This window comes from Halictus rubicundus, chromosome 1, assembly GCF_050948215.1.
Source record: "Halictus rubicundus isolate RS-2024b chromosome 1, iyHalRubi1_principal, whole genome shotgun sequence".
Lineage (NCBI taxonomy): Eukaryota > Metazoa > Arthropoda > Insecta > Hymenoptera > Halictidae > Halictus > Halictus rubicundus.
Genome location: NC_135149.1, coordinates 26,955,741 through 26,978,914, shown reverse-complemented (window position 1 = coordinate 26,978,914; position 23,174 = coordinate 26,955,741). Strand labels below are relative to the sequence as shown.

At 42.3% G+C, this 23,174-nt stretch overlaps 4 protein-coding genes across 5 annotated transcripts; 2 read left to right on the top strand and 2 right to left on the bottom strand.

Annotated features, from left to right (window-relative positions):
- The first annotated feature begins 1,330 nt into the window (after nucleotides 1-1,330).
- Nucleotides 1,331-6,903, top strand: LOC143359247 (uncharacterized). The gene is made up of 4 exons (XM_076797057.1): nucleotides 1,331-1,440; nucleotides 2,042-2,206; nucleotides 2,545-6,564; nucleotides 6,655-6,903. The coding sequence occupies exons 2-4, from the start codon at nucleotides 2,043-2,045 to the stop codon at nucleotides 6,692-6,694; spliced, it is 4,224 nt and encodes a 1,407-aa protein (XP_076653172.1). The 5' UTR covers nucleotides 1,331-1,440; nucleotide 2,042; the 3' UTR covers nucleotides 6,695-6,903.
- A 510-nt stretch (nucleotides 6,904-7,413) lies between these two features.
- LOC143359339 (uncharacterized) lies at nucleotides 7,414-15,045 on the bottom strand. The gene is made up of 6 exons (XM_076797236.1): nucleotides 14,796-15,045; nucleotides 14,336-14,608; nucleotides 14,162-14,261; nucleotides 10,506-13,999; nucleotides 10,102-10,263; nucleotides 7,414-9,663 (listed from the first exon to the last, which is right to left on the bottom strand). The coding sequence occupies exons 1-6, from the start codon at nucleotides 14,832-14,834 to the stop codon at nucleotides 9,439-9,441; spliced, it is 4,293 nt and encodes a 1,430-aa protein (XP_076653351.1). The 5' UTR covers nucleotides 14,835-15,045; the 3' UTR covers nucleotides 7,414-9,438.
- A 40-nt stretch (nucleotides 15,046-15,085) lies between these two features.
- Nucleotides 15,086-20,139, bottom strand: LOC143359422 (uncharacterized). Its single transcript, XM_076797356.1, has 2 exons — nucleotides 20,009-20,139; nucleotides 15,086-17,756 (listed from the first exon to the last, which is right to left on the bottom strand). Exons 1-2 carry the CDS (start codon nucleotides 20,129-20,131, stop codon nucleotides 16,260-16,262), a joined length of 1,620 nt encoding a protein of 539 aa, XP_076653471.1. The 5' UTR covers nucleotides 20,132-20,139; the 3' UTR covers nucleotides 15,086-16,259.
- Nucleotides 20,140-20,633: 494 nt separating this feature from the next.
- On the top strand, nucleotides 20,634-23,099 carry LOC143359471 (pre-mRNA-splicing factor SYF2). Of its 2 annotated transcripts, none has more exons than XM_076797412.1 (4): nucleotides 20,634-20,772; nucleotides 22,144-22,284; nucleotides 22,345-22,640; nucleotides 22,709-23,099. In XM_076797412.1, the coding sequence occupies exons 1-4, from the start codon at nucleotides 20,680-20,682 to the stop codon at nucleotides 22,872-22,874; spliced, it is 696 nt and encodes a 231-aa protein (XP_076653527.1). In that variant the 5' UTR covers nucleotides 20,634-20,679; the 3' UTR covers nucleotides 22,875-23,099. The 2 variants fall into 2 exon arrangements, with proteins under 2 accessions (XP_076653527.1, XP_076653535.1); XM_076797420.1 differs by lacking the exon at nucleotides 20,634-20,772 and adding an exon at nucleotides 20,969-21,033.
- The last annotated feature ends 75 nt before the right edge of the window (nucleotides 23,100-23,174 follow it).

The window sequence follows — 23,174 nt, the reverse complement described above, 5'->3', positions numbered from 1 at the left end:
TTAGAAATGCGGGGAGCCACGACATCATATCGAAATTAGCGAAAAATGTTTGTTGCAATCGGCTGAAGATTGAAAATATTCAACTACTACTACAAAACTTTATTTTACTTCTATTATATGTAGAAGGTAAAGAGTTTTAACACAAATAAATGTAGTAGGTGTTTATTTTTGTTTTGGACAAACAAGAATGATATTTAAAAACGAAGAAGTGTAAACGATTGTAGAATAATTAGAGAATAGCAAGATTTATTTATTGTGCTAATTTTTCAGACTACAAGTAAAAATATAATCATATAATAGTTCATTCTAAACATGTTTACAAATCTTAATCAATAGTTTATGCAGTACAGAGTTACAAATTTCTTTAAGAGAGAATCTAGCTACCTGTGAAGTTAACAGAGTTAACAAACTGTAAGAAGATGCATATTATAAAGACGAATAATCTTGTTACGAGAATAATGCAAACACTATTCACGTTGCTTGCAAAACAACTCGACATCTGGTTGCTTATAGATATTATATTCCACACAACAATTAAGAGAATGTATATTATTGTATCCCCGAGATATCTCTACAAGAAATTGCTGTTGCAATAAATAGATCATCCCGAATGAAAAAGACTTGTCAAAAAAACAATGCGAGTACACTCACCTCGCTTATAAAATAATTGAACATTTTATTTCCTACAAGCATACATCTAGTATCCTGTCTCCTAATTATGCATCAAATTGACTGCTACTCAAATTGATTATTCCGAATGAAAGATACTTGGCCCAAAAATAATACGAATACTACTCATCTCGCTTATAAACTAAATCAACAATTTTCTTTCTATACATTACATTTTACACGCAACATTTAAAAGAGTCTCTATTCAGTACTCTACCTCGTAATTCCTTATCAAATTAATTCCCTTTCCAATTGATCACTCGAACGAAACAATACGTATTTCTATAAATCGCTACAGCGAAAAATTCTAGAAATAGCGTACATTCGATAATGAATTTGAAAGAAAAGTGGTCCAGATGGTACGCTCATCGATCCAGCGATCCTTCAGAAGTTCACCCACGCGCCAACCGGGTAACCGACATATCAGCGGCCTCACAGGTGTCCAGGATCGCAATTTTCTGGATGGTTAACCGATTACAGAGGCGTTTGCAGTAGTTCCCCTTGGTGTATCGGCGAACTCGATTTCATTCGCGGTGAATTTCACGTATCGGAGCACGGGGTCCCATGTGGTCGCCGCTGATAAGCGGTGAATTGAACTTCTATCAAATTGCGAGAGATCCCGGCGAGTATAAAAGCCCGACCCTTGGGGCTAGGAGCATCAGCAGCTCTCTGGAGCTTCAAGGAGCAACAGGGATCCCCCGAACGTTGAAGTCTCTCACCACGGTGAACTTACTGTACGGAAGAAACAACTGGTCCAGCGGAAGCGTACGAGTAAGTACAAGACTAAAAGAGGAAATCTTTAAAACATAGAATTCAAAGACACAGCCGTAAGAAACATTTTTAAAACATAGAATTCAAAGACATAGCCGTAAGAAACATTTTTAAAACATAGAATTCAAAGACACAGCCGTAAGAAACATTTTTAAAACATAGAATTCAAAGACACAGCCGTAAGAAACATTTTTAAAACATAGAATTCAAAGACACAGCCGTAAGAAACATTTTTAAAACATAGAATTCAAAGACACAGCCGTAAGAAACATTTATGAAACACTGAAGATAAAATATACAAGTTTTTTGAGACAGAAAGTAAAGAAACTGGTGTAAAAGAATTTTATGAAACATAGAAACAAAAGAAATAGATATAATAATACAATGTGTGATAGTATACTGTGACAATTTTTAGGAAGGACTTCATGTAGAGTGTAGAGCATTAATTTCTAAAGTAATTCCTTCCTCTTTAAAATTATACACGTGTAACAAAGTCCACCTGTAGTTTAATATTTCATTTTTGTATATCTACGTTTTATAAAATACTCTTCGTGGATGTGGACCACATTTTTCGGTACTTAACAGTTTGTTTGTCATTAAGGATGCGGCGCACAAGGCACGTTGCGCTGCCAGTAAAGGCTTGGCAGTATATCGGACTTTTGATAGTGTCCCTGGCGTGTCTAACGTTAGGGTTAGTCTCCAGGGATAAAGAAGGCAGAGCAGGAAGTCTTGCGGGACCGGAACTGGAACATCAAGCACCTCATCAGTAAGTCGATAATCATTTTCATGTACTTAAAATGCGTTCAATTAGTAAAATAATACTTACAAAATGATAGATTCCAATGTACTGTCGAAAATCGAAGAATCGTTTGTTCCTAGAAGTTATTCTTATAGTTTCCATCTTGTTAAAAGCAACCTGCAAACAAATAAGCAATAAGTATAGGAATATATGTTGAATATTAATTATCGCATGGTCTGTATTATCGGATGATGGAAATTGAACATTTCCCTAATTAATTTCTGGGTTCTGAAATTAAAATAGAATTAATATAGGAATTAATTTAATTAAAAATTCACAGTGCTAATTAGATTTTCGATTTCCAGAGTCGACGCCTGTCCAAACTCACACTTCTTCACCAAGATGCCTTACTCGATCCTCGACGATGATCAGACCAGAGTTCCAAAGACGTCTGTAGAGGCTGGAACCGGAAGAGCCAGTCCTCTGTCAGACAGTCGGAGGATCTCTCGATCACGGAGCCTAGATCGCAGCTCTGAGGCCCGACTGCAATCCAGAAGGGACTCCAGGATCGAGAGAAGACTGGCCGATCGAGCAGCAACCGATCTCTCCAGGCTCCGAAGCCGCAGCCAGGAATCACTGAGACGATCGTCGGATCCGATTCGACTTTCTAGATCCTCGGATCTCGATGCTCGCCTCACTACCCGACTCCTGGACCGTAAATCGCGGAGCGCTGAACGTAGATCGGCTGTCGATCGTCGAGAGAATCGAGACACTCTGGCATCAAGGATTTCTGAACGGCGGGAACGATTGGCGGATCGATTCGACGTTAGGGATCGTAAATCTCACTCTGTGGAACGACGAGAATCGACTCTGAATCGTGAAATGAGCCGGGAAGATCGTAGAGAGGCTCGAGATCGCAGGGCTAGATCTCTGGATCGTCGAGAACCGAATTTCGAACGTCTTGACCAAAACCGGGATCGCAAAGATCGACGAAGGAGCTTGGCGAATCGTGTGGACAGGCGCGCCGAAGATCGTAGATCGTTGGCAAAGGATCTCCGTCAAGTTCGCACGGCTTCTGACGAGGATCGACGAAACGCTCGATCGGTTTTGGACGAAAGACGAAATTCTGTTGCTGCGACGAACCTGGACTCTCGATCTCGGGCTTTTGAAAGGGCCTCCTCTTACTCCCGAATCAATAGGCAATATTCTCGATCCCTGGATCGTCGGAACTCTGTGAACGACCTTCCCGAACGAAAACTGACGAAAAGATCGGCAAGCGTGGAAGAACGACGCGAAAGGGGTACATTAAATTCCCGCGAACGATCCATGGACCTCGAGACTTCCGAATCTCGTCGCGAAAGGATAGATCGATCCCTTAGGACCACCGACAGTCGAAATCGTTTGCAATTGGCAACCAGACGAGCCTCCAGATCAGATCTCGATCGCCGTTCTGCTGTACGATCCGAAAGACGGGAAGAGAGCAACGAACGAAGGGAAAGGATGGCTAGATCGGATCGTCGATTGGAGTCTAGATCAAACGAAAGACGCGAACCTCTGGCTAGATCGTTGGAACAGACCAGGGTGGATAACCGTCTTGTTAAACGTGATTTGGATCGACGAGTGAGGGATCTGTCCGGCGATCGACGATCTAGATCTGCGGAAAGACAAACGAATAACGGTGCAAATCGTCGAGAAATCAGAGCTGAACGTTCAAGGATTAATAATTTGGAGCGACGAGAAAGAGTGAATCGATTTAACGTAGATCGTCAGGTTCGAGAATCGCGAGTTGCTTCTGAACGCGACTTGGATCGACGAGCGAGGGAACAATCTAGCGATCGACGATCAGAACGCAGGGCATTGTTGGATTCCAGGAGATCAACAGAAAGACAATCGAACGATGATGCAAATCGCAAAGAAATCAGGACTGAGCGTTCAAGGATCAACGATTTGGAACGTCGGGAGAGATTGAATCGAGTAAATGTAGATCGTCAGGCTCGAGAATCACGAGAACGAGTTGCCAAAGCTACGGAAAGACGAGTTAGGGATCTATCTGCTGATCGACGATCCGAACGCAGGGCAACTGTTGAATCTAGATCACTGGAACGTCGGGAACGTCAGGAAATTAGGAGTGATCGTTCTAGGATCAATAATTTGGAACGTCGAGAGGAACCAAGACGAGTTATGTCAGCTGGTCGAACGAGGACTGATCTTTCCAGGACACCCGAAGCTTCCAAACGCGATGTAGAACGACGAGTCCCGGTTTTGTCTGCTGATCGACGATCTGAGCACAGAGCAACTGTGGAATCTAGGTCTGTAGAACGTCAGGGACGCCAGGAAATTAGGAATGATCGTTCTAGGATCAATAATTTGGAACGTCGAGAGGAACCAAGACGAGTTATGTCAGCTGGTCGAGTGAGGAATGATCTTTCCAGGACACCCGAAGCTTCTAGACGCGTCTTGGAGCGACGTGTTAGGGATCTATCGGCTGACAGACGATTGGAACGCAGGGTAAATTTGGAATCTAGATCATTGGAACGTCAGGAACGCCAGGAAATTAGGAACGACCGCTCCAGGATCAATACTTTGGAACGTCGAGAGGAATCCAGACGATTGACACTAGCTCGCGAAGCAAGAACTGATCTTTCTAGGACACCTGAGGCCTCCAAGCGCACCTTAGAGCGACGTGTTAGGGATCTATCGGCTGACAGACGATTGGAACGCAGGGTAACTTTGGAATCTAGATCACTGGAACGTCAGGAACGCCAAGAAATTAGGAACGACCGCCCCAGGATCAATAATTTGGAACGTCGAGAGGAACCAAGACGAGTTATGCAAGCTGGTCGAGTTAGGATTGATCTTTCCAGGACACCTGAAGCTTCTAAGCGTGTTTTAGAACGACGTGTTAGGGATCTATCGGCTGACAGAAGATCAGAACGCAGGGCAACTGTAGAATCCAGGATTCCAGAACGTCGTGAACGTCAAGAAATTAGGAATGATCGCTCCAGGAACGGTAAGGGACGAGTTAGGGATCTATCTGTTGACAGACGGTCTGAACGTATGGCAGCTGCAGCATCCAGGTCTCTGGAACGTCGAGAACGCCAAGAAATTAGGGGTGACCGCTCCAGGATCAATAATTTGGAACGCCGAGAGGAACCAAGACGATTGACACTAGCTCGCGAAACAAGAACCGATCTTTCCAGGACACCTGATGCCTCCAAACGCGTCTTAGAACGACGCGTTAGGGATCTATCGGCCGACAGACAATCAGTACGCAGGACAACCGTAGCATCCAGGTCTCTGGAACGTCGAGAACGTCAGGAAATTAGGACTGATCGCTCCAGGATCAATAATTTGGAACGGCGAGAGGAACCAAGACGATTGACACTAGCTCGCGCAGCAAGAACCGATCTTTCTAGGACACCTGATGCCTCCAAACGCGTCTTAGAACGACGCGTTAGGGATCTATCGGCCGACAGACAATCAGTACGCAGGACAACCGTAGCATCCAGGTCTCTGGACCGTCGAGAACGTCAAGAAATTAGGAGTGACCGCTCCAGGATCAATAATTTGGAACGCCGAGGGGAATCAAGACGATTGACACTAGCTCGCGAAGCAAGAATTGATCTTTCCAGGACACCTGAGGCCTCCAAACGCGACTTCGAACGACGAGTTAGAGATGCTGATCGACGATCAGAACGCAGGGACATCAGAATCGACGGACAATCGGAACGTCGAGCTCTTCTGGATCGCGCAAGGTTCTCTAGATCGAACTCTGCCAATCGTCAAGAAATTAGAACCGATCGTCGCTTGTCGGAGCGATCTACGCTTACTTTGGAAAGATCAAATCGATTGAACTTGGCTCGGGAATCTAATCGCGATTCGGAACGCCGTGTGAAGGATCTATCCGCTGAACGAAGATCAGAGCGTCGGGCTCTCGATGCTGGAAGGCTGATTAGATCCTCGGTGGCTGTGAATCGTCAGGATAAACTCGATCGTAGCACGGATTCGGGACAACTCCTACGGCAAAAGATGGATGTTAGCAGGTTGCAGCGAAGCAACGATCATGCGAATGATATTCAACGGAGACAAAGACTGATAGCTACTCGAAGACTCTTGAACGACGTTCGACGATCTCGCCTGGTAGATCTGAGCGGCTTCCGCGGTTCAAGGAAAGATTCGACGGACTCCCTTCGACAACTGAAATCATCCCGCGATCATAGGATCTCCGATTTCGATGAAGCGAGGATGAAGATATCGGCGGTTCTGAAAGACGAAGATTCGATGAAAGACAACATAACCCTCGAAATTGTGCGCCAGGCAATCGTAATTGGCCTCTGTGCTGTCTACGGACTGTCCATTTTCCGTGGAAAGCAGTCTTTTATTAGGTAACAATACACAGACGTAATTGTCGGATGTTTTTGCCAGAATCGTTTAATTGTCATTTAATAATATGCTCGTTTCAATCTCTGTTGCAGCAACCTCGTCAGACAGACCCCTCGCTTAATTCAGTGGTAAACAAAGGAGTCCATTCTTTCTAAGGAAACAACGATCCGCTATGTCCAGCCTGCTTCTAGTCGTTGTTCTAGTCTAATAGCACAGCGTGTTGTAATTGCAACTATCTTCGATCTGTATGTAAATATACAGCAATTGTATTTGATGTAGACAAATGTATCGCCTGTAATTAGAAAGATATATTTTGCCTGAATAAATTGTTCAAATCAAACTCACGCCCACTGTACTTACTCTTTATTCCGAAAAGTTCCTTGCCATTCGATAAGTTTTTTAATAACCGTATCTAAGAGAAGTTGAACAATGTAGATAACGATCACTAAACAAATTAGTAGATTATCTTATTCGTTTTCAAATGAAATTGTGATTGTCCTAAAGAAATGAAGAAACTTTCGATTGTGAATCTTCGAACTTTAAGACACTATTATACAAACTAAGTTTGAGCTTCCTAAAAAAGTCTTAACACTGGGTTTACGGAGTACTAATATTTTCAATTGGCAATTATTGAAATTGTAAAGATGCATCGACGAATTATTCAACACATTTATTTCTTTGCTATTTTTGTAAAGTAATATAAACAGAATAGTCATTTTTAAGGCTCCGTAAACCTAGTGTTAATAATTACAGTTAACAAAGTACTTAGAAAATAATAGTGGAAAACTGGATAGTTTTGAACGGAATTGCTATGAAGGAAAAAAGTTAGATGCTTAAGAAAGAGTTGAATATAAATGGTAAAGAGAAGAAAAATTAATTTATTAAAGTTATAATCTCGTGGTTTGTACATCACGGCGGTTTTGCTTAAAAATAACTATAAAAAAAGGTATGTTGTTTTTGACATAACATCCAGTCTTGATGAAGTAAAATTGTATAGCCTGCGTGCGTAGTTGTGTTCTTAATGATTCGATGAAAACAGGTGCCAACGACACAGAAAACAATCGACTGTTCTATAATCGACGATGAAGCTACAAATAGAACGAGATAGAACATTGAAGAAGATGTTACACTGAAGACACGTCGATTTGTGCGATATGCGTGTGCTTTCGTGGGTGCAAATATAGTTTAATTAATGATTATCCTTAAAGTGTACTAAATACACATACAACTCTGGACGACTCTGGATGTGTAGAAATGGCTTCGTTGATGGCGAAATAATGAACGCATACACAACGTGTCCGAACGCAGGCGACATATCTCGCGAACGGCGCCCACTTTAGGACACCCTGTATAAATAGAAAATAAATACGATCGTCGAAACAATCAAAGACAACGCTTACATATACAGCGCGATCTAAAAAAGCCTCATGTAAAAAACTACGGTCTACGCGAATCTGGAAGATATCTCGTTTTGATCGTGCTTCCAACTGCAGCGAGTCACAGCCAAAATTGTACAAAAACTTTCAATTAATCGCACTGATTGCTAAAAAAGATTGGCTGCCTAATCCCGACAGACTATGTAACTTGCGATTTAGGAAAACTTGAAAACACTTTTCTACGCATATACGATTTTCACTGCGAGAGTTTCAGGGTTTACATGTATATTCGTCACGCTTTCTCTCTCGTATTATCTTTAACTTTATTCTCTTTTTTAAGTATTTTCGGTGTACGATTATGGCTATGACTCGCTGTACACTTAGTACGGCTAGACGACCCGTGGAATAGTCATCGCGGTGATTAAGTACCAGACTAAAGCTACTTGTTCCGATCGGCGGAAGCAGTCCTGTTCAACATGTCTTTTTAATCTCACTAGTCGTTAGATAAATAAAAAGTCTGTTTTTTTTTGTTTCAGTAAATATAGATCAAAATATTTCTATGTCCATTTGATAAACGACTATCGTAGTTTTATTATACTTCCGAATGCGGACGTAGTCCATGCGTTTTGCGCGCACAAAATGGCAAGAAGGAATGTCGACGAGCAGTTACGATAAAACGGTAACATCGTCGTTTGTTAGTTTCCCTGTTTGTTTGTTTTTTTTTTGTTCATTTTTGTTTTCTCCCTTTTTAATATCTTTGGCAGTGATCCCAGTCGATCGTTAATCGCGAGTTTTCCCAGGATCGATATGATTTCACTGGTTTATACGCTAACAATGTCTAAAGATATTGCAAGAATGACCTTGAACAGTTAAATGGTCGCCATCTTGAAAGGGGCCGACAAAAATCGTCGGTCTGTCTTTTTGGCTGCGCACACTGTTAACTTTTTGCTCACAAACGAGGCATACGATAGATAGATTTCGTACGGTTGACCTTCTGTTATTCCTGACAAAGTTTCACTACTGGTAATACAGAATAATCCTATTTTAATCCAAATTGATAACAAGAATGAAATTCTAAAGCTCTCCGTGTGATACAAAGATACGGTTCTCCTCCCTTAGCGTCGCGTTTCTATCCCTACCGACTCGGCACGCTGTAGCCGCGAGACGATAGCGAGTTACCAGCCGACGAGCGCAAAGACAAAATAGTCTCCACTGCTTCTAAGCGTCTCGCTACGTCTCGAAAGTCGAGGCATGTTACAGAAGTATTATACTGGACATTGAAGCTATCCTATACCTCGCCTGTGCTTGTTATAAAGTACCTAACAATATAACGATAACGTCTCCTAGCAAAACCTTAGGTTCCACACTGTAACAGTACAAATTATCACAATGCCCAACAACGAATCGAGAAAAAGTCCTTCCTTTCAGGAGATCCAGCACTTTCCTCTCGACATTACGGGAGCACTAGCTTCCACCCTGATCTACCGCTGATCTACAGAGTCAATGGACGTTGGTGATCTCCTGGAGCATGCCAAGGATATGATCCAGCTCCTGCCTGAAGTAGCAAAGTTGCCGATTCTTGCCCTTCTCGTTCTTGCAGTCCTTGCACTGCGTTCGATTCCGGAGCAGATCGCGAACCAGACCTTGCAACGTCATCTCCCTGCTCTCATGTCGTTGCTGAAGAATCGTTATCTTGTCCTGTAGCAACTGCAGCTGCTCCGTGCCCTGAAAAACAGATATCAAAGTTAGAAACCAAAAATACAGCAAAAAATAAGATAATATTGCCGTTTTAATTCGGATGGGCGTAGCTGCAACTTTCGCCTAAATCAAGTTATTCCTGCCAAGTGGCACATAAATAATTTATCTATCTTTACGCAAAATACAAATTGTATCAATTACGAGTAAGGGGAATTCTTTTGATAATTAAGGGGGCAAGTAAGGGATCCTTTTAATAATTTTAAAGAATATGCTGGAAATAATGTACCAGTTTCAACTACTTATTTTTCCCATAAATGCATAAAATTCGCAGTCGAAAATCTTCTTTGCCGTTCATGAGATATTTGACCAACTTTTCATCAGATACGCCCATTCGAAATAACACGGCAGAGTAGTTATTCTACAACTTTTTTCATTTTATCAATATTAAAATAGTTGGTCACATACTGGTGTCGACAAGTATTTGACTTTCTCGTTCAAAGTCTTTACTTTGTTCTCCAAGTGCTCCCGTTCAGCCTTCAGAACCACCACTTGTTCCTTGTAGTCCCTCAGCTTCTCGATTTGCTGCTTCAAATGCGAGATCACAGCCACCTGCGTGTTTATCTGGCTCTGTTGGCAAAATAGGGAGAACGTACATGATCAGTTTGTTCATCGTGAGAGTGTACTACGTGCAAGCATTTAGATCCGCTGTACTCCTCAGCAACATGAACGTCTGACGTTGGAATTACGTTTAAAACAAATATGCATTGCCTAATTTAATTTATAATACTGATGTGTACAGCGGGCCTCGCAAAACGCAATAAAACGCAGAAACAAAAGTCAACAGCAATACTGCACGTAATACTACAGACCTGTAACTTTACCACTTCAGAGTCTCCGATTTTCACACTGTAATCTTTGAGCAGTGCGGCCATCTCACGCTCGTGCTCCTCCTGCAAGAGATTCAAGTCGTACAGCCGTTTCTTCTTGAGGGCCATGAAGTCTTTGTTCATCTTGCTCAGTTCTTCCTTCAAGATGTCGTTCTCGTCGGTGAGCCTCTTCACCAGATTATTGTCCCCGTTGTCGGTGTACTGTAAAGGATCATAAAGCTTTTGCACGGACGCGGACAATCGTTGAGTGTTTGTCTCGTGATTGTGTCCATTTTGGTATACATTGGAATTCGGATCATTCCCCTCTGTAGATCGCAGATTTAGTAGCTTAGAGTCAGAAGATACCATAGCACGGTTCATCTTCTCGAAGTCGATGGTCTTGATGGATCTCCTATCATTCAGCAGCTTCTCCCTCTCCTTCTGCAGCCTCCTATTCGTCTTCTGCAACTCTTGGAATTCTTTGGACAGCTTCGAAACTGATTTATCCTTGTTCGTCAGTTCCAACTTCAATCCTCTTATAGTGGCCAAGAGATGAGCGTCCTCCTTAGGATTCTGAGACTTCAAATTCACTTTGACCAACGCCTTCTGCTCCTTTTTCTCCTCCTTCTCGAAGGACCCTGCCCTCTCTTCTCTCCTGATTGTTTCCACGCTTTTATTCTCCACGCATTTCGCTGCCGTCTGCGTGAACATATCATTGTACACTTTGCGATCCCTAATGGTAGCCTCCAGCAACTTCCCTTCCAGTTCCATTATCTGCGTTGTGTACTTCTCTTTCATGTCCGAGAACTTCTTCTGAAATTCGACCAGCTTCTGCTGCGCCAGGTCGTCCTTCACCTTGATCTCATTCTCTAAACTTGCTATCCGATCCTCCAACAATTTGACCTTCTCGGACCCGACTTTGTCCTGCTCTGAATTCGCAGTCAATATGAGAGCGGAGACCGAGTCAGGATTCTTTCTCTTAAGTATTCGCTCCATTTCGCGCACCTGCCTGTTCAAGTCCGTGATTTTCTTGCTGTCCAGGATCACTTGATCCTTCAGCTTCTGCGTCAGCTGCTTCTCGCGCTCTACGTGACTCCTAGACACGTGCAGCTTCTCCTGCAGAATCCCTTCTTTCACTCTCAGCTCCAGCAACTCCTTCTCCAACGGTAACACGTTCTGTTGGACCTTGTCGAACTCGTGTTTCACGACTCGCAGCTGTTCCGTCTTCGAGCTCAGTTTCACCGACAAATCCTCCACCTGTTTCTTCAGTTCGAGCTCCGCGCTCGTCATGGCTTGCAGTCTATCGGTGATAAAGTCGTTCTTCGTTTTCAGTTGCTCTTTGAACATCTCCAGCTCGTCGTTCAACAGATTATTCTGCTCCTTCAAGTCTTCGTTCTTCAATCCGTAATCTGCGTTCTTCTCTCGCAGGTCGGACAGTTCTAAGTTAAGCTTCAGAGTCTCCTCTTCAAGGTCCTTCATCCTGTCCACAAGCTGTTGCGTCTTGTTCAACTCTAGCGCTGTACTCTTTTGCTTCTGCAACTGCTTCATCTCTTCCTGCAGCCGCTTGCCATCTTGCAGCAACTTCTTGTTCTCGGTCTCATAGCCGCGAATCAATTTTTCCTGCTTCTCCAACTCCTTCTCCATCAGTATGAACTTCGTATCCTTCTTATGATGAGGTTCCGGACGTCTTTCGCTCAACGAGAGCTCGTCCACCTTCGCTTTTAGAACTATATTCTGCTTCTTCAGAGCGAACAGCTCCTCCTCGAAGGATATACGCATGTTGTCCATCTGGCTCTTGTACATTTTCGTTTCGGACTCCAACTGCTGCTTCAGAAGGGCGTTCTTGTGCTTCTCCTCGCGGCACAGCATCTCCCAATTCACTTTCGTCGTGCTCAGCCTGTTGTCGCCGCCAGCCATTGTAAACCTCGGTTGAGTGTCCGGTGATCTCTGGTACCCTTTGTGTATGGAAGACAGAGAAACCGTTGAACCAGTCTTAACAGGGTCCTTGTTTGATTTTGGAGATACCTTGGGCTTAGGAGGGACTCTCGTGATTCGTTTCACCGTGGGCTGCAACTTTGGCTTCAGTGGTGGCGATCTTCTGGTCGCAGTAGTAGCTGGTCTCTTCGAGAGATCCATAGGCTTGGGTGTTCTTAAATTTTCTAACGAAGTTCTAAACGGTGGCTTGCAAATCTGATCGTAGCTCTTGGATTTTGAGAACCTGATCTCCTTTCTCGGTGGTTTAATGCTTGACGCGCTAGCTGGCTGGTTTGATTTTCGCTCCGTGTTGCTACGCTGACTAGTCGTTGCTACAGATTTAACTTCAGACCTTGCTGTTGTCTTTTGAACAGTCTCCTCTACAGCTTCTTCCTTCTGTTCCCTCGCGCTCTCCACCGACCTCTCAGCCAACAACTTGGGAATCGCATCTGCAAACAACTCCAACCTCGGCGTTAGACCGACGGTGAACAGCTCTTCCTTCTTATTGACCATTGTCACAGGCATGTGTTTCGTAAACTGTTGTTCTTTTTTAACAGATATTTTCATCTCTTCTTTGTCGCTATCTTGCGGCGATTTTTGGTCGTCTCCGCCTGCACTGGAATCAGTCTCCACGGTTTCGTGTACCGTTTTCGGATCTTCCGTCTGAGGTAGTTCTTTTTGTAATATGTCTGTAATCTCCTTCTCTGGGAATTCTGGACTCTTGTCGTTCATGAGATTCTGCTCCTCAACGGACATTTTCTCGTTAGCAGTTTGTGAAGTATCCGTAGGATTGTCCTGCTCCTTCTTGTCTGCCTGACCCTGTAAAAGCTTCAAAAAATGCGAGAAATCCTCCTGTCCGAAGCTCGAGCTGCCCGACATGCCTCCTTCGGCTCTCTCCTTTGATTTCTTTAGTACATCCTCGAAAAAGTCTTTGTCTACGTCGATTATCTCTTTCTGCAGATTATCCTTGTCCGATTCCACCTTCCTGGTAATCTTCAGCTCCTCGGATTTCGAATGCCTTTCGATTGGATCGTCCAAGTCGGAGCTACTCGATACTTCCACCTTCTGTTCCTCGAACTTCTTTCTTTGCAGCTCCAACGTTTTCGGAGCTCTTAGACTGTTCACGTTCTCGTACAGGATCTCGAACCCAGGACTGCTCTCCCTTCTCTTCTCGTTCTTTGGACTCTTTTTGATTTTCTCCGTCTCTCTGTGCACCTCCTCCTCTATCATTTGAAAGATGTTATCCTCCAATTGCCTGACCCTGTTAAGAGTGTCCACTTCCTCAGGGATATTCTCAGGTACTAATGTATCGGTTTTCGACCCGCTCTTAGATAAACTAGTACTATTCTTTCTTACAAGCTTCTCAGCCTCCTCTAACAACTCTTCCACAGACTTCTCTTCCTCCGTGGGATTCTTGGAAGAGTTCCTAGATTTCGTACGATCTTGAGCAGAATTCGGACTAAGAGCTCCGGCTATCTTACTCATCTCCTCTAAGATACTACCTATGTCTTCGTCGGTTGCATCTGTGTAAAAAGAAGTGTTAATAATCCTAATTCGTTTTTGCTTATCGCAAGCGATACTGAACATTGTGAGCTGGTAAAAAGATTAGGCCTGGCTAATAAGATTTACATTTCTTCCATGTCCAATCTTTTTAGTTCCCAGCGGTGTACGTACGATAGACTTACTCTCGAAATCAGACGGATATTTGTCAAAAGCTGCAGAAGCCAAAATGTCACACAGGGTATCGTCTCTGTCTTTTGCTTCAATTTCATTTTTATGTATGGCCTACGTAAAACAATGATACATCAGACAAGAAAGAATAAGTGTATTTGAAATTGTGCGTTCTATATTTTAATTACTTTGCACATTCTCTCTTTCTCCAGGAATTCTTTCATCGAAGAGCTAACATCTGGCGATGGTGAAGGTGTCTGCTTCACTTTGACTTCCATCTGAATGGCGTTAGAAACCTCAAGCCTGGTGTCCGGCTTTTTCAGCCACCACTTTTCTCTTTCATTTTGCTCACTCGTTGCTGCTTCCGTATTCACCTTAGGTTTCTCTTTAATTCTAACCGAATTTTCGCCTACACTCAAACTTATGGAAGAGCCCAAGCTGTCATCCTCAGTTGATATCAGCTGTATAAAAATTGTATTAATTATGTACGAAACTAAAAACAGTAGGAAAATAAAACCCAATATTATTATTATTGTTTTCGGATCGAAAAAATTCTGTATATAATTTGCAATCTGAAAAGAAACCGATCGGGTTTTGTAAATGGGAACAGGTTAACGTAACTGCCGTGTAAAAATCGATGTTACTTACGTCCTCGAAGCGAGGGGACTTTTTCGAGTTCGAAGACATTCGGATTTTCGATTGACACTACTTTTGGCCACTATAATTAACATAATCAATCATCTTTCTGAAGTGGTTTGACACTTGCCGAATCTTTTTGTTTGTTTGTCAGTTTCAATTCGCTCGATGGCCGCCTCGTAGCGACCTCACCTGTCCAGTGACGTACCCTGAGATTCAAAACCCTCGTACAAATTGAATGAAATTCTTGTGGCGTAGAACTTTAAAAAAAGTAGGATCTTTATTGCTTTATAATAACAGAATTTTTAATTAGTGGAAAAATATAATTTTTCGTTCAGTAATTGCATTTTATTCATATGTTTTATTCGTCAAATTAATAATTAATATTATAGAACAGTTTTTTTTAGTCAATAATGATGCACAAAAAGATGTCGAGAGTACGCTTCGTAAGCGTTAACAACGTAGAATTTAAGTTTCATAACAGTTCAGATTAGAATGCATAGAACATTGAGAAAAACTATTTTGCACGAGCAAACTTCCGTACTTCGGATCTTGTAAACGTTCCGTTTACAATGAATTTTTATCCGCTGTAAAAGACGAACAATATTTATTAATCGTTCTAAACATTGCGCCACATATATATTAAATATGCTTTTCGAGGAAAATGAATTCTATCGTCTTTGTAGGGTGGTGTGCATAGTGACGGCAGACCTACATAACAAATTATTACATATACACGTGGAACACCTGCATATCACAATATTGTTTATACGAATCTATATTTTTTTACATTTTATAAAAAATATATATATATAGATATAGAATATGAATACATCTATTAAACTTTGAAGGCGAATTGTGAATCTTTATTTATTATATTAGTCACACAAGTCTGTATACAACCCATAAATTTGCAACATTACTCAAAATGCACGCGACTCATGCTTTTACATTTCCAGACGTTCAAATCGTGCAATTATAAATCTATAAAAATAAATAAATTTTCTCAAAACGACGATCAATTTTTCAATATATTTCAAGCTTATGGATTATATACAGAGTTTTGCGACTGACTGTACATAAACATCTTAAGCGTAAATCGTAACATTCCTCGTAACATTTTCCGTCAACACGTTGACGGCTTGTATATTATAGACATACTCGATCATAAAAAGAATAAGGTATTATATTATTTAATGTTTTTACTGCACGTTATCAAAATACATTCTAAAGGTACACATTCTTCGCAGGTTTATCTTCGACATACAGCTACGCGTATGTTCGCGCGAGTACTACAAGTAAAGGGTCCCATAATTCGATACACCCTTGCAACCCAGAGCACCTCAGGCACCGAGTTAGAGTTTCCAGCTCGAACTTACTCATTAGGATAACACTAATCGCCGATCCTATCTCGATAATATCCGTATAATTTACTCGAGTAAAAATATATCTCTATCTGATCACATTAATCGAAGTTCAATGATAACATGGGTGCAATTTAAATAACTCTCTGTTAACGAAGCTAGTGTTACATTCATCGCAGTAGTGCTTGATATTATCGAACAGCTTTATCGACGCGGCGATGTTCTTCACGTCGATGAACCTTCTGGTCGCTTTCATCGGATTTCTGCTGTTCGATTTGCTCGAGTCTGTCGAATTGCAACCATTTCTGCGTAGTTTGCTAGGGGACACGCCCAGTTGGTCTAACACCCTCTTTTTGCCGTTTCTCAGGCACACGTTATGGCTCCTTAGGCACATCGGCGGTTGCGGTATCGCCGAGACTCGTTTATTTGGCGACTTCAACACCCTCGATCCATCCACGTCGCTGAAACCAGACGGCTCGCGATCCAACAAGCTGCAATTGACCCTATCGTTTTCGACTTTATCAGGCAGTGCGTCAAGTTTATCAGCAAGACTATTACTCGTCTCATTCTTTGGCAGCGCGATTATGGATTCGTTTAGCGTCGAGTCCTCGAGATCCGACAGCTGCTCTTTCTTCACCGCGAAGTTGATCGTATCCTCCATCGCGGTCAACACCTGTTCCGAGGATAGTTTCAACTTGCTCGCGATGTTGCGGACCTTGTGCTCGCTCGCGTTCAACTCAACGCCGTTCAATCTTTGGTTTTTATCAGTGGACTTCAAGTACTTCCTCTTCGGCCCTATATAATCGATCGGGTTCTTCCTGGGCCTAAGAATCCTACCTTCGAGATCATCCAGCCTCTCGACCTTGAGCTGCGTTACCTCCAGCTGCGGCTTCGGTGGCTCCATCTTCGATCTCGCGGCTTTCAACTGGGCACGAGATGTGACTTTCTTTCTCGTCGTCACGTATTTTACCGGTACATTTCTGGGCCTCAGATTACGAACGATCGTGTCCTGAACGTCTTCGTTAACGACAATCGTGCTTTTGATGTTTTTAATGTGACCCAGACTGTAAGTAGTCGTTTTCGGACGATTGTCGTTTTTGTTGACCGGTTTCAACGGGTTCGATCGTTCCTGGAACGTCTCTTGGGTCAAGGTGCTCAACGGCTTGACCTTGACGGGCCTCGAATAGGTCCGATTGTCAATCTCGTTGTTCAGCCTGTTGCAACGCGACACCGCGGTGTTTTGATAGTCTGTTGATACGGCCCGGTTGCTTTGGTCCATTTTATCACAGCAGCACCTGCATCGGTATGGGGCATACGGGATATCGTCCGGTTCGAACGCCATCGATTTCACGGAACTGATGTAGTTCACGTCGCCGACCATTGGTGTCATGCCGAACGCGTCGTAGTCCGGCGGCTCGATCTTGATGTTCTCGATGTGCACCATCGGTGTACCGACCCTCTGCTGTGGGTCCTCCTTTCCCATCCATGATAACTGACCCTTCAGGTTCGTGTCCGTCTTCAGACAGTCGGCGAAGAACTTGTAAAACTGCTCTAACTTGTAGCTGCACCAATGGCACATGTGTTTCGGCAACAGGTCCATCTCGTGCACCTACAGATACATAATCGATACAATACCGCTACTGCGGATCTCCTCGCGATCGTACGATCCTGAAGGCGGGGGTGAAGACGCTCAACGTGTCGTTCAGGGTCGTGCAACAGTTCTACAATTTTTTTATTATCCAAAACACCGAACAGTAGACTCCCGGACAACCCTGCTTAACAAACTGTATACAATGTCTATCTGTATACAAATTTTTAGGTGAAGGTTACTGGTATGGAAGCAATTTGCTTCGAAAACTAAGGTTAGGTTGGGTTTAGGAATCATGGAAGAATGTCGAAGACTGATTTTGAAATTTTATTAGAAAAAATTTCCCCAAAAATAGAAAAGGAAGATACTAAATTTCGTAGTTCGATTCCTGTTTCTATAATGACCTCTGGTCACTTTTTTATTGCGATTTTTGTATTCGGAATTTTTTAAATTTCACAAACGCTCGTTTGAGTGGAAATCTCCAATAAATGACAAAACTTTTTCAGTTGGTCACACGTGCACGATTGCTGCACGTTGTCTCTTGTTTTCCATTTTAATGGAAGACAAAAGATGGCTGCCGACTATCCGTGAAGCATCTTCGGACGCTTGTATAAATATTTTGAGTAGCACCTCTCAAATAATTATTTTACACGTTATACGGCAGTCTACTGTATTGTTTTATAAGAACAAGATTGAATTTATTCAGCTTTCATATGATTTTTATTATATGTGCTTGAACAAAGAATGTATTAACACGTTGAACGCCACGTCAGCCATATGTGGCTGACGGAATTATTTGTGCAGGTTTTAAAATGAATTTTTACGTTGATATATTCGTTGTACTAAACATAATTAGGAACTGTAACATGCAAGAAAGTTGGAGGATTACTCAGTATCGTACATTTAATTTTTTGCCATTTTTATTTCATTAAATAACTTACTTTGATTTTATGGAATTTTTCGGGTTTCTAGTTTGGCGTTCAAAGTGTTAAGAAACTTCTGAGGAGAATATATTTATAATTTTAACCCGTTATTTTTATTGGCGCCCGGGAGTTGTCAGTCGAGTGTAAGGAATTAATGATTGCAAGAGAAAAAGTCAGAAAATTATTATTGAGACTCCTTCGCGATTTTTGCGCTACCCTGTATGCATGGAAGGAGGAAGAGAGAATGATCCTTCGTAAAATTCGAATGTACAAAATAAAAGTAAAAATATATTAAAAATGTAAATCTAAGTTTTCTGGGCGTGCAAGAGAAACGAATTTTTTAACCAAGCAAACGTGGCTTCGATAAGTAGAAAGTGTGTGTGATGGGCGGACTATACATTGATTGAAACTCCTACACGGATCTTACGTGCCAAAGTTCTAATACTTTTAAAACGATTTATTTTCCTTTCCGTTTAACGGCAACTTCGGGAACACCTTGAACAGCGTTTACAATAAAGTTGTACCAAAAGCTTTAGTTCCAATATGGAACAAATGGTTATGCGTAGTTCCGGTGAAAACATTTTAATTTCAAGGTCAAAGTATCGATGTAGTAATCTAAGTCGCATATACGTAGTTACACGTGGCACATTTTCTACGAGTTGGAAAGAAATTGAAAGAATTAAAGAAATTCCGGTGGGAGAATTTGGCAGAAGAATTGTTTGTAATGATTAACGTTATTTGACACGATAAGTTCGTAACGTAGTCCAATCGATGTCCGCAGAATTGAATTTCTGATGGTTACGACCGTCGTCGATAATGGTTTATAGAATTACAGGATAATTAAGGTACCATTAAAATGCTATGAAACGATTGTAAAACGATTCATCAACCCTCATAAACTCCGAGCACTCTACCAGGAGTCATAATTTCGATATTTCGACAAAGTCCCGTCTTCGTCCGTTCCGGTTTCCCCAGGATCAAATCCTCGGGCAGGTTTCACCTGCGATCCTGATCGAAGCAACAAATAGCTATTACATTTCCAAAGTTACGCAATAACGGGAGTCATTAACAAGGCATATTGGCGCGCAAAGTAATGATAACCTCACTTTTGACATCGTAAATACCACTTGTCGATGCTCAACGCCGTCGTAACAGTAAAACCGAGTAATATCGTCTAGATCGTGGCATGGGAGATTTGATTCGATTTGAATAACGAAAACTCGTTCGAATCATTGCGAGAGGAAGGTGGTTCGAGGTAGGGGCGTGCATGATGTTCGGAAGATGACACGTTGGGCACGCCAGCACGCAGAGAGTCAGAGGGAGAAGAATTGTGCAGAATTAGTGACGTACCATGATCGGTAGAACGGCGTTGATTTTCTTCACGTGGTTCTCATTCTTGTCGAATATATAAATAGAGATACCGGAGTGCTTGCCGCAGAGGCGGCACACGCGACTCGACTCGAGGGTCTCCATAACACGTTGTTGTTATAAGTGAGAGCGCGAGAGAGAGTTTAGGCGCGCGAGGCTTTCCTGCCCCCTTCGGTTCGCGAGCAAACAGCAGCCTGTTCCGCGAGCGGGAAAACGCTCGAAAAGCTCGGGCTCTCTTCAGCGCCGTGCGATATAGAAAAATTCTCTGCGTCACGTTTTCACCTAGAAGCAGCGTCAAGGCTCGCGCAAACGCGGACCCGCGAGACCCTGAGGACCGCCCTGAAAAATGACGCGAGATCTCGGTACCGCGGCCGGTATGCTCGATCCTATCAGCCGACGACAAAATTCACCCGACTTTTCCCCGACGCGAATACCCACGATACCACTGCCGCCGCACGATCACAGTGATCGGATCAGCTCCGAGCTCGCCTTGTTCCTCCGCGAGTCAACGAACACCGACATCTGTCGGCACCCACGCGATCCATTATCGCACCACGGTCAAATCGCCTACAACAGTTGGGCGTCCTAACCTCGACGAACATTGACAGAAGTCTCTTTCCTAGTGGAGACATTTCGGAGACATTTGCTGCAGAATGGAGAACGTAGGCTCGAGCTCGGGTGAAAAATCGCTTTCCGAGAAGCATGCTGAGAGGATGAAACGGCTGCGGGATCTGCACGCGAAGAGGGTGAGTATCGCGGAATTTGTTAGTAGAGACGATGAACGGGATTTATTGTTATTTTCCTTTGAGATTTTAACGCTTTCGCGGTTGAAAAGTTTGTGACGCACGAATACTTCGTCCGTAACGAGTGGGAGTTTTCGATGTGACGTAGAAGTGCGTCATCCGTAGTCCGTGGGAGTTTTCGGTGTGACGGGGAAATGTCGCAACAAGTGGTTGTTTTCGTATCGTAGCCTTTAGTAATAGAGCTAACATTGCTTCCTTTTTATGGTAAAGTAATAGTTAACCCTTTGCACTCCGCTGTCCCCTCTCATGGGACATCGTAATTCTAGCATATCACTCGGATGTCCCCTCTCATGGGACATTAAAGTTTATTAGTAATTACAGGGAACTAAGTTATTTCAGCGCAACTTTTTGAGACATGCATGTTTCCCTGAAGTTTTCTCTTGAAATGGCACAAGAAATCAAATCAAAATATAGTAAAATTACTAAGATATGGAAAAAAAATGTCAGCGGGTTTTGTGTCAGAAGAGAACGTGAGAAGCGTGCTCACGACATTCCAAGCACTTCTCTTGAAAAGAGCGATAAGGAGAGTTTGTAGAAGAAAGCTCGGTATGCGAGCATACCTCGCACTGTATAGAGGGTTTTATAAATATAATTAAACAAGTCTAAAACTGGAGGAAATGACTGTTGTAACAGTCAATAAGCCTGAAATGGTTCGTGCGGATCAATACGCTTCGACGTATTGTTTCCTCCGTAAGTCGCTGAAATAGTGGAAGAAGTTACTTTTTTGGGGGTTGGAAATGTGTGTCATTAACTCCTACATTATTTACCGCATCTCAAAAGAAACAAATAATCAAACGCCAATGACGCACCACAAGTTTGTCAAGGCACTCATTGACCAGTTGAGAGGTGATTTTCACGAATTGAGAACACGTCCATCCACATCTTCTGCAGACAATAGATTAGATAATAAACTACATATTCCCGATGTGAGACAAAGAAAACAGGATTGCATTGTTTGTTCTGACAGGAAAACACCTGGTGGCAGGCGTCAAACGACTTATTACTGTCAAACGTGCACAAATCAGCCTGCAATGTATATTCGGGAGTATTTTAAGGTTTATTACACTGTACAAAATTATAAAAAATAAAATATTGATTTTTTTGCAAATATACATTTCTCGATGTCAACCAATTCATATAAGTCCAATATCATTATAATACGTCACTTGGTTCCAAAACTATACTAAATAATACGAGGGTCTGTAAATGCACGTTTCTGCCACAAAGTAGCGCTGAGTAGCTGATAGCCAATGTCCAGAATGGTTTGGAGTGCAAAGGGTTAAATAACCAACGGTTTAAATGTTACCTTCGTAGAATGAAGCCAGGCAGCAAAACCACAAGGAGGTCGTCGAAGAGGACAAAAGGAAAAAGCTTCCTTCCAATTGGGAATCACGTAAAAGACAGGCAGAATGGATCGTGCAGGACGAGGCTGCGAGGAAAGAGGCTCAAGAAAAAGTATGTAGTTTGTAAATACTAATTAAAAGACAGATGTGTTCATGTTATGTATTTTTATAGGGGGAGGACTATGACAGAATAAAGTTACTGCACATAGATGCAACGGAGGCAGAGCGAATTGCAAGGAAGAAGAAGAACAAGAGGAATCCTGATCCGGGTTTCTCGGATTATGAACAAGCAGCTATTCGTCAGTATAATAGACTGGTGAAGAATATCAAACCTAATATGGAGACGTATGACAACGTCAAGGAAAAGTTGGGGCCAGCTTTCTACGGGGATAGAAACACTATACTGCATGGTCTTCACGAGGATAAAAAGGAGGCTGTGGATAAGATGGTGGAGGACTTGGAGAAGCAGTTAGTATTTTAGCATTAAGTACTCAGACTTGGTATGGATTTGAATAATACTCGTTATTTTGTCACAGAATTGCGAAGAGGGATAAGTACAGCAGAAGAAGAATGCATAACGACGACGCCGACATTGATTACATCAATGAACGTAACGCTAAGTTCAACCAGAAACTGGAGAGGTTCTACGGAGAGTATACTCGTGAGACTAAGCTTAACTTGGAGAGGGGTACAGCCATATAACGGGAGAACTTTACACTAGTGCACTTACTACAAATACCTTGTATTTTAAATAGTATTTCAAAACTCATACAAATAGGAGCCAGACTAATGTTAAGTTGTTGTTTAGTAACGAAAAGTGCAGATGCGTTCTCCCAATCTTTTTTGAGTATCAAAAAAGGCAAATTTTGTTTATATATATATATATATATACATGTCGATATATATATATATATATATATATTAAATTATATATTAATTTCACGTGACATATGTTATGATAAATAAAAAATGAAAGAAAAGAAATGAAGTTGTTAAAACTTT